The sequence below is a fragment of the Staurois parvus genome, unplaced genomic scaffold (assembly GCF_062004578.1).
Source record: "Staurois parvus isolate SC_StPar_1 unplaced genomic scaffold, SC_StPar_1.0 ptg000249l, whole genome shotgun sequence".
NCBI lineage: Eukaryota > Metazoa > Chordata > Amphibia > Anura > Ranidae > Staurois > Staurois parvus.
In genome coordinates this window covers 9398548-9415368 of record NW_028318045.1, presented here as the reverse complement: position 1 = coordinate 9415368, position 16821 = coordinate 9398548, and the positions used below count along the sequence as shown (strand labels likewise).

The 16821-nt window shown below is 44.2% G+C and overlaps 1 protein-coding gene across 1 annotated transcript in view; it reads left to right on the top strand.

The window, feature by feature from the left end:
* The window catches only part of PPARA (peroxisome proliferator activated receptor alpha), a 99129-nt gene that overhangs the window by 58651 nt on the left and 23657 nt on the right, over positions 1-16821 (top strand). The window contains exons 2-4 of the mRNA XM_089680759.1: positions 992-1090; positions 4470-4724; positions 15139-15296. Coding sequence (XP_089536885.1) covers positions 4496-4724; positions 15139-15296 — 387 coding nt within the window. The 5' untranslated portion in view covers positions 992-1090; positions 4470-4495. The remainder of the gene's footprint in view (positions 1-991; positions 1091-4469; positions 4725-15138; positions 15297-16821) is intronic.

The following is a 16821-nucleotide window of genomic DNA, read 5'->3' as shown; positions in this document are numbered from 1 at the left end:
GGAGGAGGAGATAAACAGCGCAATGTTAAAAATATTACACTTTTAAGTCGCCATAAAGCCTCTTTTGTTTTTAAAAGCCCCAGAGATTCCTAAAATCACCTCCGATTTTAAATACGGTTTTGGTGAATTTTTTTTTTTTTTTATCTGGACAAGTAGATTGTCATGAGGGGCAAGTAGATTGGGGCCCTGATTTAGTCTCTGGACAAGTAGTTTTTTTTTATCTAAATTTCCATACCCCTGCAATCAGACCTGACTTTTCTGCAACACAGCTAGGTCACTTCCCCACCCCCAATCTGTGATTGTACAGTGAAGGAGCAGCAGCACACTGATGAGGTCACCTCTCTCTTCCTCCTGTCAGAATATTCCTTGTTACCATATATGCATTCAGGACACGTGATTGGCTCCTTAGTTGCCCTTTCCTTTCAGTCTGAGTACTGTAGCACAGAGGATCATGAGATGCTGATATCAAATCACATTTAGGTGTTTGCACTAGTTATAATGTTTTTAGTAAACACTTAGCTGTATTCATTTTTTTTTTTTTCTATATCTGCCCGCCGTTCAACTTTTAAATCTTCCTTCTCCTTCAGAGCATTGTACTACTATAAAATGGGTACTCTTCAGTTACTAATAAGAAATGTACCATGTTAGAGGTTTTGTAATTGTACTACGGTGCAGGTAAAATTGACTCCAGCATAGGTATAAATCGCACTGCGCAGGGCATAGCAATAAACCGGTGTGTTACAATGCATTAGTAAGGGTGCTCTGTGAACTCGTTAGCGGGTTAATGATTTGACGTGTAGTTGTAATGATTAATCCATTACCTGCTGCTAATCGCACTGAGACAGAGATAGAGGGGAACCTTTTCATCAGGAGTCGCCTTCCTCCAGCCCCTGATTCCTCTGAGCCCTGACTTCTCTCCTGTCATAGGCCATTATTCTAAGTCTTTAGATTTTGTTGTGTTGCTTAACTTTTTTTTTTTTTTACTTTGCAGAGGAACATTTTTTTTTTTTCTTGCCTGGCCAGAAATGGAATGTTTGTGAACCGGTGCCTCAAAACTCTTGGTTTCCCATGGTCAGCAGAATATAAGAGGGTAAGCTCATTCATATTTACTTAGCCTGTTGCTATAAATTGGAGAGGAAAATTATAATGTGTTTTCCATCAGTACATGCTGTAAGCTAATGCGTATCCAAACCCAAGAACCCAGTTAATATATTGCAGCTTACCAAACTTTAGATGTGATGGCTTCATTGGACTTCTTTTTTTCAGGCTTTATTCCCTGATTTTCACTTGGTGATCCTGCCAAGAACACACTTCCTGTCCTAGGGTGACTAGGAGTAGCGTTGTCACCCTAGGACAGGACTACGGAACACCTCCACCAGGGGCGGACTGACCATTCGAGCACTCGGGCACTGCCCGAGGGCCCAGGGTCAGTAGGGGGCCCCATGAGATGCCCCTGGTACCTTTCATTGGCTGTTTCATAGGCTTTTTTGGGTGTGGGTGAGGACACAGGGGCCCCATGATCCCCTATTGCCTGGGGGCCCCATGAGTTGTCAGTCCGCCCCTGACCTTCACCCTCCTTTTCTCATCTGCATAACACAGAAGGAGGTGTTCTGTAGTCCAGAGAGCTGGGGACAACGAGGGACCTTTTATCAATCTTGTTGCAGGACAAAGCAATGCTAAATAAGAGCAGTGAGAGGCATTGTGAGACAGATTTATAACAAGGTTACTGCCTGAGTCATAAATTCCTCCTTTGGCTGCCCTAAAGTAGCACTACTAATCCTGATGTCTAAATATGTGTCTCTCTAGAATGGAAATCTGTATCACCTTCACAAATACTGTAAATCTGTCTTGGAAGTGTCATATTTGACTGCCCAGGAATACAATATAAGTCCAAATAGAAGCTGCACTCCTCACAACACTTGACTTTTTAATGATGAATGCTCAGAGTGAATGCCACTGATGGTGCCATGTCAGAACCAGATACAAAAAGATGCAAAGTCACCAGCTCTCCAAATCTGTTTCACGTGTTTACTGTGAAGGCAGGCAGTGTTGCGTCTTGGTATATCAGTTGAGCTCCCAGTGATTATGAAATTCTGCTTACACAGTGAAGCCCATTATTCCGGCACTTAGATTTGTAATTTGGCAATTTACAGATGATGAGAGTCTACATTGCACTGCGCATGCGCTACAGGCCGCATAATGAAAAAATAAACAAAAAAACCTGTGCTTGCTGGCAGTTTGTTTTTCATTCACTTTTGCTGTTATACATCACAGATTTAGTCCATTTAAAGTTAAATCCTAAAATGCAGTACCCCCGTAGAGTCACCAGCTATAGGCTGTATTAGGACAGGGTTTATGTACAGTACTTGTGTTTGCTAGATGAATACATAGATGAAAAACATTACCTGAAATGGCCATCTCTAGTACTAGAAATCATTTATGTCTTGTTTTTCTGTTTCCCAACTTGTTATACAGCCCAGTGTACAGGGTGCAGTGCCGTGCAATACAAAAACAATGTTGAGCACAGGGGCGGACTGACCATTTGGAAACTCGGGCATTGCCCGGGGTCAGTAGGGGGCCCCATGAGATGTCCCTGGTACCTTTTTTCCTAGGCTTTTTTGAGTTTGGGCAAGGACACAGGGACCCCATGATTCCCTATTGCCCAGGGGCCCCATGAGTTGTCAGTCCGCCCCTGGTTGAGCAGCCCTAGCACCCTTCAGAGAGTCAGCACCTGTTGCAGACAGCACTCCTCTTTTATATGCCACTGCCATGTGTCTGAACAGTAAAATGAGAAGCAGCAGACTGATTAGATCATCTCTCTGTCTCTCTGATCTCTCCTCCTATCAGCATGTCTCCTTGTTAAAACATGATAAATACAGCACAACTGACTGGTTCTTTGCGCTGTTTCTCCCTCTCCCAATCTGAGCTTTACTGTACAGGGTGTTATGTTAAATTCAGGTACTTCCACAACTTACATTTTAGAAAATAAATGTAATAATGTGTTCATGAATACAGAGCTGCATTCATATTTGCCAGGTGTTAAAGTAGACCTTCACCTCCTTGGGTGACTTTAGGTCCCTGTACTCTACAAAGGACAGTGTAGCGCAACCAAATTTATACTCAAATAAAACAGAAATCAATATATGAATAAATAAGGTGTCTGTTAATTCAATTCAGCAAAGATTTCATCAATGTTCAAAAATCCAGTCACCAAAAAGTGCTTGATGTAAATGTAAATCTTCCTAATATATCAACCACCTCCACCAAAGGAAGATTGACCACTCACCTCCAGAATTTGACCTCTAAGCTAACAGTAGGTCAGAAGCGATTTCCCTTTGAGGGCATGAGTTCTCATTCACATGCGGCTCTTCTCCATTCTCATAAAGCTCAGTTATGTAGAAACATTTATTTAAAATAGAGACAGCCAAAAGTGCTCTCTATTTGATCAATTTATATGGCTAAAAGTAGGTTGACACTTACAAATTAAAGCACTCAACTGTTCAGGGACAAGAAGCATTTATTGACATTGACGTTACAACTCAGTAATTTGGTCGCGACATCATGCGTGACTCCATCCCCCTATACGCATTACATCTTGGGTGGGACTGCCTCAGTATTTATTTATTGATTGATGTATTATTTGATTGATTATTGATTTGGTTGTGCTACACTGTTCTTTGGTTTATATTTGTGTAGAGGTTTGTGTGAAAAGACCTTTAGGGGTTTATTTAACTAAAGCTGGAGAGTCCAAAATCAGACTCCCTTCTGCATAGAAACCAATCAGCTTCCAGGTTTCATTGCCAAAGCTTCATTGAACAAGCTGAGGTTAGAAGCTGATTGGTTTCTATGCAGAAGGGAGTCTGATTTTGGACTCTCCAGCTTTAGTAAATAACCCCTTAGTGTCTAGCAGAGCATCCAAAATTGTCTACACACGTATTTTTTCATTATTAATTTTTTCACTTTATTCTGTTGAGATTAGGTGACTTCGCATACTGATTCAAGTTGTTTTCAGTTCCCTGTACTCCTCTCCCACCTCTGCAATAAAAAACGGAGATTTTTTTTTTTTAACATTTATTTACTTTTTAAAAGATTTATCTGGTTTCCCTTACTGAAGATGCCTGCACTGGAAACTCGGAGGCTAGTGAAGAACCGGGTGACAATGGTGCTGGGCCCTTGGACAGGTGTCCTTATCTTAAAAGTCAGCAGCTACAGTATTTGTAGCTGCTGACTTTAAATTTTTTCGGGGGAGCCTGGAACTCCTCTTTAACAGTACTCTTTCCTGGAAACACTTGAAATGCATAATTTGGAAGGGTGTCCACCTACTTTTGGCCATATACAGTAGATAGATGCGAGGGTCAAGTGCTCATAAACCTTTGCCCATATATTGTAGATCCTTGTATGTTAAATTGTGAATAAGTAACAGATTTTGAATCAGTATTTTTGAAAAAATTTGTTTATTTTATCTGCAGTGTAATGGTTACAGACACAATCTACCATGTCCACCATCAAGGTAGACCCAGATGTGGAGTTTTGCTCCATTGCTCCCTTGGAGGATGATGATCTTGCGAGCCCGCTGTCAAAGGAGTTCTTCACAGACCTGGGGGACATCCAGGATATCTCTCAGAATATTGGGGATGATGGTTCCAACTCATTCGGTGTGGCAGAGTACCAGTATCTGGGAAATAGCCCCGGCTCCAATGGGTCCGTTAGCACAGACCAGACGGGTGAGTGTAAGGGAGAAGGTGTGTCTGGGAACTAGTGCAACTACATCTTCATCTGGCTACTAATGTTTACTCATTATACATCATACTGTGAGAGATGCAGGGGCAGGCTTTAGAACTCCACAGCTGCCCTTGGGCCCTCAGGGATTTAAGGGCCCCTTTATGCTGGATTTGGGTTGCGAAGGTTTTCGGACCCCTCCCAATTCTTAATACTGAACACCGCTACATCCCCAGTTATAAGAGGGTGTGCACATTTATGCAACCATATTATTTTAGTTTTTTTTATTTTTACTTCCCTCCATCTAAACTATTTCAGTTTGTTGTTCAACTGAGTTGTACAATTTATAGGTCACATTAAAGGTGGAAAAAGTTCTGAAATGATTTATCTTTGTCTCATTTTTTTACATCACAGAAAACTGACATTTTAACAGGGATGTGAAGACTTTTTATATCCACTTTACTTTCTTGACAAATTAAATGTTCTTGTCAGCACTACAGACGGAAGAACCCTCCATGCTAGGGATACAAAAATGACCCAAAATAAGCTCCTCTTCTCTTTTATGGAACTAATAACAAACATTCACCACTTTGAGCCAAAATACCATCCATTTCAGATCGGAGAAAACCAAACTGGAACAAAAGCAAAAAGACTACGCACTAGCCTAGTGCATTATTATAAGACCTTTTATTAAAACAAATTCCAGTATTCTCACAAAGGTACAGGGTAAAATGCATGTATTACTATCTAGTCCAATCCTTGATGCTATGGCGCTTTTCCATCCAAAGGAGCATAGCTTACGCGTTTCAAGCGCTGTGCCCTCTTCATCAGAGCTCTCTAGTGAGCTTCTCATCAAAGTAAATTCTGGAGGCAAGACTGCTGCTTAGAAGGGCTAAAATACATACTTTTCCTGGACAAAATGAGGATCTTAGTTCCTTCAGTGCTTGCCACATGTCAGAAGGCCTAGTCATGTGATATCTGATGAAGGGATACACGTTTAGAATAGATGACATCAGCAGAGATGTGACCTAATATTTAGCCTTTCACACGTGTCGGTGAAGGGAGATTGAAACAGTGTTTTCATAACATTCCTAACTTAGATTTACAGTATGTTACCATTTGAATGTTGGTCCACCTTAAATATGACCAGAGGTACAGAGTCAGAGTCACAGTGCTAACAGGACATAAATAAAAGAGGTAAAAACAAATGGGAAATACTGCCCTGATATAAAAAAGCAATTCCATGCAAAGGTAAGCAAAAGGTATAATTCTGCACCTTTTTATAGGTAATGAATGTTCAGCCATTAACAGAAATGAAGAGTGGAATAGTAGGGGAAATGATCAAATATAAAGCATAATGGAGAGTAAAGTCAAGCAGAAGGAGAAAAAAGAGCTGGTTTCTAGGAGGACCGTGGCTTGAGCCAGGACTTTTCTTGTCAGTTGGATAGACCAGAGATGATTCTCTAAGACATCTGGTGGGATGGAATTAGTATTTTGCATTGAGTAATCATGGAGTAGGTTGAGCTGCAACAAACAGGTAGGTTTTTTAGAATTTCAGCAAATTTTATACGATTGTGATGCCAAAAGGGTGGCCTATTTGCATACATTGGAGGCTCATTTGGGTCTTCTCTGCTGGGAGACCCAGTGGTAGGATCACCCCCAAACCTCGAGCACAGCACTGACCGGTCGAGTTGTCCACAACTAATGAATTCACTACACATTGCTTGGGAGAAACAGCTAAGAGGTGCAGGACACAGTAGTGGATCATGTAGTGGATAATCTCTAGATGGAGAACTATGGCTAGCAATATCACAGCCATGCACATGGCCAAAAGCGTATTTCCTACTGGGCTCCTGGAACCATCTAACGGCAGTAATGACCCAGTTAAGAATTGAGCTGTGACCCGCTTCACCTTTTCATAGAGTTGGTGCTTCTATTTTTCAAATGTATTGCATAAATAATTTGTTTTACTTATTATTAGCACTAACTTTTCTAGTAAACAGCAATGTATTGACCATCATGAGTCAACTCTGAATTAGCCATAAGTCAAGGCAGCATCAGGTGACTAACTGGAAATTGAGGTAGCTCCCTGGAAGAACAGGGAGTAGGCTGTAGGAATTTGTGGGAATACATCTCCGTCTGTTATTGGAGGGAGAAGGTGACCCATAGAATGAACTGTGGAATGAATTACAGCATTGCCATTCATGAGATTTCTGCAGTGACTCAGATATTGAAAATGAAGAGTAGCTTGTAGACCTCCAGTCTGAACACACACTATTTTGCAGTTTAGGATCTACTATCTAAAATGTACTTCGGTTTAAAAAAAACCCAAAAAAACAAATGATATACTGCTGAATGCTGGTTTAGCTGAGAGAGTGCTATCACCGATTAATTTTATAGAGCACTGTGAATGCTTCATGGTCCCCAAGAAAGTGCTGGTACCTTTTAATCTGCAGCAGTCCTGGCCTATTCTTTATGCTTGGTCTGTTTACTGCAACCATCTTCCCCAATATCTCTGGAACTGTCTACAAATACTACTTCGATCCTGGCAGAGGCTTAATGTTGCTCCTCATAAGCATTTATCGGCTTTTGTGCCTGTCCGGACTAAACTGCACAGGAACTTTTAATCTTGTGTTACTGAACAATTTAACCTTTTGCTTGTGTTTCAGTGGGTTACAAACTGGACAATTTCATATACTGAAGCAGTTGAGCATTTCATTTCTTTTCTGATTTAAAACTGCTTAAAGCGGAACTTTAGTCAGAAAACGAAGTCCTGCTAGATAAGTTCTGGTTGGCCCCTTTTGCAGGTATAGCTATGTAAAACATTAAAAATAAGTGCCTGTACAGTTTAAAATCTAGTAATACACTGTCTCACCCTGCTTTGCACATGCTCAGTTGCTCATTATTTTTTGGCACAGCTAAATTTGTAGAGGCCCATCTGCTGACAGCCTTAAAACAGAATTAAACCCTCCCTATCCTTTACAGCCAAGGAAGCTGCTTCTGTTTGATCTGCAACTGCCATGGTGCTGCACATGTGATCAGTTATGACTCCAGCCATTTGATGGTTTGATAGTTTGAGGACACAAGCAAATGTGACAGTAAGCCCAGGTTCACACTGATGTGCGGAATTTGCACAGGTTTCTGTTTGATTTCCGCACTGCATCGTAATCACAACCCGTTTATATGAACCGCTGCGGGTGTGTATTTTAACGTCACCCCAAAATCAGTTCGCAAAACGCAGTACGATGTGCAGAATCGGATCGCATGGATGTGAGCATCCATGCAATCCAATTCTGGTGTGGGCAAAAAAAGGGTCCTGCACTTTTTCGGGGCAAATGCGGTGTGATTTGAGCCATACAAAATGTATGGCCCAAATTGCACCGCACAAAAATTGCATGTGATTTGCACAGGAATGCAGTGCGGTTCCTATACGAATCACCGCATCAGTGTGAACTGAGCTTAGGCTCCATTCACACTGAGTTGAGCATTTTTCAGACGTTTTTTCAAGCGTTTCTTTTTAGGCATCTTTGAGTATTTTTTTAGCAGATGATATAGGCGTTTTTTTCAGGTGTTTTTGTTGTGGCCAATAGAAATAGGTGCTCTTTTGATTTGAAACCACCTGAAAAAAACACTTGAAAAAACGCTTGACAAAATGCTCATTCCCACTGTTCAGGCATTTTCCATTCAAGTCTATGGAAACAAAACTCTTAGATCTGCCTGAAAAGTAGTGCAAGTACTTTTTTGAGTGACAGGTGTTTTGCTGCAGGCAACAGAACGCTTAAGTGTGAACAGGGACCATTAGCAATAATGGGATTTTACTTGTTGAGCGTTTTTGAGCTTCGAGCTGAAAGGGTATGAAAAGTGTGAATGGGGTCCTAGGGATCCCAGCATTCCAGGAATGTAACTGTTTTTTTTTAATCCGTTAATTCAATGGGTTTAGTTCCGCTTTATGATTTACTGTTGTTCTAGGGCTCTGGGGTTTGGCAAAATGGCAGCCTCCAGCAAGAAGATACAGGAACAATGCTGGAGACAATTTACAGCACACACTAATTTTGGTAGCACAATTATTAATGTGGAATGTATGTTCCTGCTAAAGAACATTATTAAGTATTTATGACTAACCTTCCTCTTTAAATCTTATTTTTCTAAAGAGGAGTGGAAAATCACACACGTCAGATAACTTTGTGTATTAGCAGCTCTCCCAAGAGCCAGAATCTAAGACAAAGATAAAGTGGAACTACACTACACCTGAGCACCACAAACCAAAAATGCTATTCAATTAATTTCTCATATTCAAAGCAAACTCAGCCATCCATCCATGTCTCCATGCTTTACTTTGCTGAGAAATCACTTTGTTTATCTTGAGTAAGGGCAGATGATTCATGTAGCAATTATTCTCTGGAATCCATCTGTTCTTAGCTCAAACATGCAGGCAGGAGGGTGTGCTTAGCTGAAAAAACCCCTCCTAAAGACTGCTGGGATGTATGACCTCATTTGCCTAGGCATGGAAACCAGGGAGCAACCGAAGAAATTAAAAAGAATGTTTTGAACAAGTACATATGATATACTTTCTATTTACTAATGATGGAAGCATAAGGATAGAACATAGTCAATGATGATTGAGAAAGTGAAGTTCCACTTTAACCACTTCCAGTCCGGACAGTTTTACCCCCTTCCTGTCCAGGCCAATTTTCAGCTTTCAGTGCTATCACACTTTGAATAAAAATTGCGCGGTCATGCAACACTGTACCCATATTCATTTTTTAGCATTTTTTTGAGACAGATAAAGCTCTATTTTGGTGGTATTTATTCACCACTGGGATTTTATTTTTTTTGCTATGTAAATTAAAAGTCCAAAAATTTAGAAAAAAAGTGTTTTTCTTATAAAATTTTGCAAATAGTATTTCATCATAAATTGTGGCCAAAATATATTCCATTATATTTTTAGCAAAAAAAAATAACCCAAATTAGTTTATAACCAAAAATTATAATTTTTAAACATTTTTCTTTACTTTTTTTTTTTATTTTTTTATATTATTTTTATTTTATTTTTTTACATACTGTCACCCTAGCCGTACAGTGTCACCATAGTGACACTGTACTACTTGTGGAGGGTGATGAAGATTTTTTTTTTTTTTTTTTACACTGATTGCTTTTATACCCATGAAGGATGTAAAAGCAATCATTTCTCCTTCTCTCTAGCTGCATTCTTGCAGCCATTGAGAACTACTGAGTGAGCTGTGATTGGTCACAGCTTGTCACATGGTACAAGGCTGTTGTGAATAGCCTTGTACCATGTGGCCTCTGTGATCATTCACAGATTTCACACGTAGTAAGCAATGATGTCACAAGTGACATCTTGCTTACTACTCTGCATGTGATCACTGATTGGCCAGACAGTGAACACGTGATCGGGACCTTGTACAGAGGTCCCGTCCGACGATTGGTGTTCCAGTGTCCGGACACAGCGGGCACCGAATCGAGGTGCTGCGTGCTCCCAGGGAGCGCGCACAAGCAGGGTGCGGGGAGGCTGTTTATAAACGGCCACCCGACCCTGCGCTGCCACCATCCGGCCGTTTATATACAACGGCCGGACGGGAGATGGTTAAAGTACATATACAGGCAATTTGTTATGGGAAGTATGGAAGGATTAGAACCCCTGTTAGGTCTTTACTTTTGTCTGGGTACCCGCTAGGGAAAGTCACCCCTCTATTGGTCCTGGTGACTTTTTGTCATCTGACTAAAAAGAAAAATCCAAGATTTTAAGTTGTGACCATACATGGAATAAGGGTGAAATCTTCCAATGCGAATATGTGTTCTGGTGACTGAGAGGGGATTTGTTAAATTTTGGAGATATTTCCTCACTTCCTGTTGTGTCTGCAGGATAGGGAGTGAAGGAAATCTTCCTAATGAAACCCAGGTGGCAAAAAAAGGGTTTAAATCAATCCCTACTCAATTCAAAATGCAAAAATAAGTCTGGTCTTTAGATATACTGTAATTGATCTCCAGCCTTCCCTTCAGTCTTGCACAGTTGTACAGGCTCTTCTTTTGTACTGGAACTGCTTACTATGATTTCACTGCACACTGTGAGCTTCTCAGGTTGTAGCAATTCAGAGCCTGCCTCATTTCCTGACTGGAGGACATCCAGCATCATTATTATTATTATTATACAGTATTTATAAAGCGCCAATAGTTCGCTCAGCGCTGTACATTACAAAGGGGGACAGAACATGTGACAGAACAATACCAATACAATGTGATACACGAGGGGTTCGAGGGCCCTGCTCTTTCGAGCTTACAATCTAGGAGGGAGGGGGTGGTGGCACAGGAGGAGATAGCTATGGGGGATGGAGTGGTAGGAAGAGTGGAGGAGGTCGGCAAGTTAGCAGGGGGTGGGGTAGGCTTCCCTGAAGAGATGGGTTTTCAGGGTGCGCCTAAAGGAGAGGAGAGTAGGTGATAATCTGATGGGTTGGGTCAGGGAGTTCCAGAGGATGGGTGACACCCTGGAGAAGTCCTGGAGGCGGGCATGGGAGGAGGAGACTAGGGAACTAGAGAGAAGGAGGTCTTGTGAGGAGCGGAGTGTGCGTGCTGGGCGGTACTTGGATATTAGGTCAGTGATGTAGTTCGGGGCAGTATGGTGGACAGCTTTGTACGTCAGCGTTAGGATATTGAATTTGATCCGTTGCGCAATCGGAAGCCAGTGGAGGGATTGGCAGAGGGGGGTGGCGGAGACAGAGCGGTTGGAAAGGTGAATGAGTCTGGCAGCCGTATTCAGGATCGACTGAAGCGGGGATAGCCAGCGGCGAGGCAGGCCAGTGAGGAGGGAGTTGCAGTAGTCGAGTCGTGATATGATGAGAGAGTGGATGAGCTGTTTAGTGGTTTCTGGGGTTAGGAACGTGCGGATTTTGGCGATGTTGCGGAGGTGGAGTCTGCACGAGTTTGTTCAAGATTGGACTTGGGGCTGGAAGGATAGGTTGGAGTCCAGAATGACACCCAGTACTCTGGCCTGCAGGGCGGGTTTGATGGTAGCGTTGTTGGATGTGACGGAGAAATCAATGGGGGGTGGTGTCCGGGCTGGGGGGAAGACAAGAAACTCGGTTTTGGAGAGGTTCAATTTAAGGAAGTGGAGCGACATCCAGTCTGATATGTCGCTCAGTAGGTGTGTGATTCGGGCTGAGACCAAGGGGGTGAGGTGGGGGGTTGAGAGATAGATTTGTGTGTTGTCGGCATAGAGGTGGTGGTTGAAGCCGTGAGAGTGTATGAGTTGGCCAAGGGAGGAGGTATAGATGGAGAAGAGAAGGGGCCCAAGGACAGAGCCTTGAGGGACCCCAACAGAGAGGGGGAGTGAGGGGGAGGTGGTAGCATTATAGGTAACGCTGAAGGAGCTTTGTGACAGGTAGGATGAGAGCCAGGAGAGAGCAGAATCTCTGAGGCCGAGGGAGTGTAGTTTTTTGAGGAGGAGGGGGTGGTCAACTGTGTCGAAGGCCGCAGCGAGGTCAAGGAGTAGGAGCACTGAATAGTGGCCATTAGCTTTGGCGGTTAGCAGGTCGTTGGAGAGTTTGAGTAAGGCAGTTTCGGTGGAGTGTAGGGGACGGAAGCCGGACTGTAGGGGATCGAGGAGGTTGTTGTCGTTGAGGTGAGAGCATAGGCGGGTGTAGACTAGGCGCTCGAGGAGTTTAGATGTAAATGGGAGCAGGGAGATGGGTCTGAGGTTGTTCGGGTCATTGGGGTCCAGGGAGGGCTTTTTAAGTATGGGGGTGATGTGTGCATGTTTCAGAGGGGAGGGGAAAGTGCCTGAGGAGAGGGAGAGATTGAAGATGTGGGTGAGGGAGCGTAGGATGGAGGAGGAGGAAGGTCGTAGGAGTTGTGAGGGGATAGGGTCGAGGGGGCAGGTGGTGAGGTGGGCATCAGAGAGGATCTTGGAGACTTCCTCGATGGTAGTAAGGTCAAAGGTGCGGAGTGTTGGGGGAGCTTCAGTATGAGGAATGTAGGGTGGGGTGGAAGAGGAGGTCAGAGCAGTGGTGGGGCCGTGGGAGAGGGGTGATGAGGGGGTAGCTGAGTGAGGGTGAAGGGGGTTGGAGAGAGTTTGAGCAGCGACGAAGTCCCTGCGGGTTATGTCGAGGGGGAGGGGGGATAAGGGGGTAGCTGTGTGAGAGGGGATGGGTTGAGAGGGTGTGTAAGTTGCGGCAATGTCCTTGCGAATTGTGTCAATCTTGTTTTTGAAGTGATTGGCAATCTCAAGGGCAGTGAGTGATGTGCTGGGTGGAGGTGGGGGTGGAGAGAGTAGAGAGTTGAAGGCAGAGAAGAGTCGGCGAGGATTGGAGGAGAGGGTCTTGATGAGGGTCAAGAAGTAGGCCTGTTTGGCAGCATGGAGGGAGGAGGTGTAGGTGTGGAAGGCAGATTTGTAGCAGGTGAAGGCTTGTTGGGATTTGGTTTTGCGCCATAGTCGCTCCAGGGCACGACTTTGTCGTTTGAGGGTTTTGGTGTGATCAGTCTGCCAGGGCTGGAGCGGTCGGGGTCTGATGTTGCGTGTGGTTAAAGGCGCTAGTGAGTCAAGGGCTGTTGAGAGCGCATTGTTGTAGGCGGTCAAAGCCAAGTCGGGGCAGGACAGGGGGAGGATGCGGTCGTGGAGTTGATCAGCTGCAGAGTTGAGGGAGGCAGGGTTAAGGTTGCGGAGGTTATGGCTGGTAGTAGTGTGACATTTGGAGGGGTAGGCGTTGGAGGACGAGGAGATGGAGAAGGTGATCAGGTTGTGGTCAGAGAGAGGGAAGGGGGTGTTAGTGAGGTTGTGGGGAGCGCAGCGGTTGGAGAAGACAAGGTCCAGGATATTTCCGTCGGAGTGGGTGGTGGATTGTATGCACTGTGCAAGTGCAAAGGAGGAGGTTAGGTGGAGGAGACGGGCTGTGTCTGGGTTGTCGAGGTTGACAGGGATGTTGAAATCCCCATGGATGATGGTGGGTAGCTCAGAGGAGAGGAAGAAGGGTAGCCAGGAGGAGAAGTCATCCAGGAAGCGGGGTATGGATCCAGGAGGCCGGTATATTACAGCAATCTTCAGGGGGGTTGGGGAGAATAGTCGGACGCAGTGGGCCTCGAAGGAAGAGAAGGATAGGGAGGGGGGGTTTGGGAGGACTCGGAAGGTGCTCTGCGGTGACAGGAGCAGACCAACCCCACCACCTTTACGACCGTTAGGCCTGGGTGAGTGGGTCCAGGTGAGACCTCCGTAGGAGAGTGCAGCAGGGGAGGTAGAGTCAGTGGGCTGGATCCAGGTTTCCGTGATCGTTAGGAGGTTGAGGGAGTGGGAAACAAAGAGGTCGTGGATGGCGGTAAGCTTGTTGCACACCGATCGGGCGTTCAGGAGTGCACATGAAAACGGGGGGGGAGATTTTAGGGAGCAGGGGGACAGATACTAAGTTGTGGGGGTTGCAGTAGGACGTGGAGGTGGGAGGGTGTTGAGCGGGTGAGGGAGGTGGAGGGCCAGGATTCGGGGAGATGTCCCCCGCGGCTAGGAGGAGGAGAAGGGTGAGAAAGGTGGCATGGGAGCGAGATGTGCAGGAGCGTGAGAAACTACTAGTGGAGGTGTTGGGGTCAGTGGGAGAGTGGAGTAATAGGAGGAGGTGGTGGGTGCCATAGAGGGGCGAAGGAAGCAGTGAGGACACAATATACAATTGTTTGGGAGGGGCAGAGGGATATAGTGAATGGATTGCATCATCATCTTGCTCTCTCCTCCCAGCTGGCCTACCCCCGATAAATAATTGGATTTCAGTACTTTCTATCATTGAGGCTTAGCATCATATGTGGGCATTAACTACAAGCGCATAACGCGCATTTAGTCGCGTCAGTCGGTTTTTCTGTTAAAACGTCGCTGTTCCTGGTGTGGCATTCCTAGGCAGGCAAATGCAGCCTAGGAATGGCCATTCTGCCAGATTTTCATCCACCCATCAAGGCATTTTGATATTTGCATAACTGTCCCCAAGAGCCAACCCACTGCTTGCATCAAGACTAAAGGCTCTTTAGAGGAGTACTGAGGCTAGGTATTGTGATGCTTTTAGGAGGCGATGTACAGCACCCTGCCAACCCTCCCACCAACCATGGTGTGCCTGCAGTGAATAGAGAAGCACAGAGACCTAGTGATGACATCACAGGGTCTAAACTTAGGTATGTTATGAAAAGCTTTTATTTAAAATATTTAATTAGCATGTTGATGGTGGTGGAGGGGCCAGGGAAGGCAAAATATCAGCAGATTAAACTTCAGCTTTAAATCGTTTATATTTGCAGATGAGCTCTACAGCTGAATTCATAGAAATCCTGTTTGTGCACACCAGAGATCTCAGAAGAAAAGTGGAAAATTCTAATAAAAGATTATCAGAGATTTTTCATACAATTCATTAAATCCCCCCTTTCTCCTATGTTTTGCTGCAGATACCCTCTCACCAGCATCCAGTCCATCTTCTATTTCCTTCCCAGCAGCACTGAGTGGCACAGAAGACCCAACCAAATCGTTAAGCATCGAATGCCGGGTGTGTGGAGATAAGGCATCAGGATTTCACTATGGAGTGCATGCCTGCGAGGGCTGCAAGGTGTGGAAAAATAAAATGTATAAAATAAAATAAATTAGCAATACACTGGATGTCATTCAACCTGAAAGACTGAAGATATCTAGGCGCAAAAAGGGATTACTGCAGGGGGCAACTCTGGAGAGGAAAGGAGTGTTGCAGCTTTTTAGAAAAAAAAAAAACAATTTAAAAGGTGGTCCGATTCTGCTTCTGTTTCCACCAGCTCTGCACTGAGAACTGAGCAATCAAAGACCACTGATTGCTCTGTTCTCCCCCTGCTTTGAGCAGAGAAAGATGACCGTCAGTCAGTGGCCCTCTGCTCTGCATCTCCAGTGCTCATTGGAGGGCTGTGCTGTGGAGAGGGAAGGAGTGGTTGGCTGTCTCCCATCGGCTCGCTGAGTGGCTGAGCCAGCTGCCGGAGCCTGGACCAGCTGAGTAATGTCTTTAGCCTGCTGTTGGCTGAAAAAGGGTCACAGGAGTACAGAACTAACTGCCCTCCTGTGATCCATAGGAGAAGTAGGGTCAAAACCACTTAAAAGTGTAACTTATTGCTAAATAAGCAGCCCCCATTGTGGCAGCGGATCAGGGATCCTCTCCCTGCACCCACTGGCACAATTTATATAAAAAAAAACGGCCATGCAGGACTCTGCCCACCTGGCCCCATCATTAATTCATAGAGTTCTGTGAAGGAGAGAACTACAACTACCAGCTGAATGAGAGAATTTCAACTACCAGCTTGTATTTATTAATGAACTACCAGGGCGCTGGAGAGAACGCTCATAGTTCACTGATTCTGCTTGTCATTCTGTAACTGCCTACCTGTATCAGAGGTATGGGTAGACAGCTACAAGGACAGACTGTAGGAGCCTGAGATTGTGCCTGCAATCTGCTGATCACAGGTGCAATGCTTTACAGGCTCCTAAAAAACAAAACCAAAAAAAAACAACAACTTATAATTCTTTTTATAAGGCTTGACATAGACATGTCTTTTTTTCAGGCTACAAAATTACTGTATATCACCTTATTTTGATTTTATCATGTTTAATTAAAGGACAATCCAGCAATGAAGATAGTATGGTGGTATAAAGTACAGAAGCTCTGTGACTGCTGCTTGATTGCTAAAGGGCTGCGTACACAGAACTCTACGTTTTACAGAATTACCCAGGACATGTCATACATCAGGCCCTTTCATGCTTTCAAATCAACATCTTTCATTGTTTTATGGGAAGCACTTGCTGTGCTGTATATGTAATGCAATTTTTAACCGAGCTTTGTAAATATTCACTATCAGATGAGGTTGCCAGATGCAATACATTGTGTAACAAGGTATTTATTCCAGGAATCCACATGCACTTATTACCCATTGTTTGTCCAGTTAAAGCAATATTAAACCCCAAACCAAAAATTTTATATATTGCAGCTTACAAATCATTAGATCTGGTGGTTGCATCAGTTTATTTTTTAGGCTTTTGTCCTCCTGTTTTCACCTGGTGATCTGGCCAGTAACATATCTCCTATATTAGTGAGACACCACTGTGGAGGAATGAGC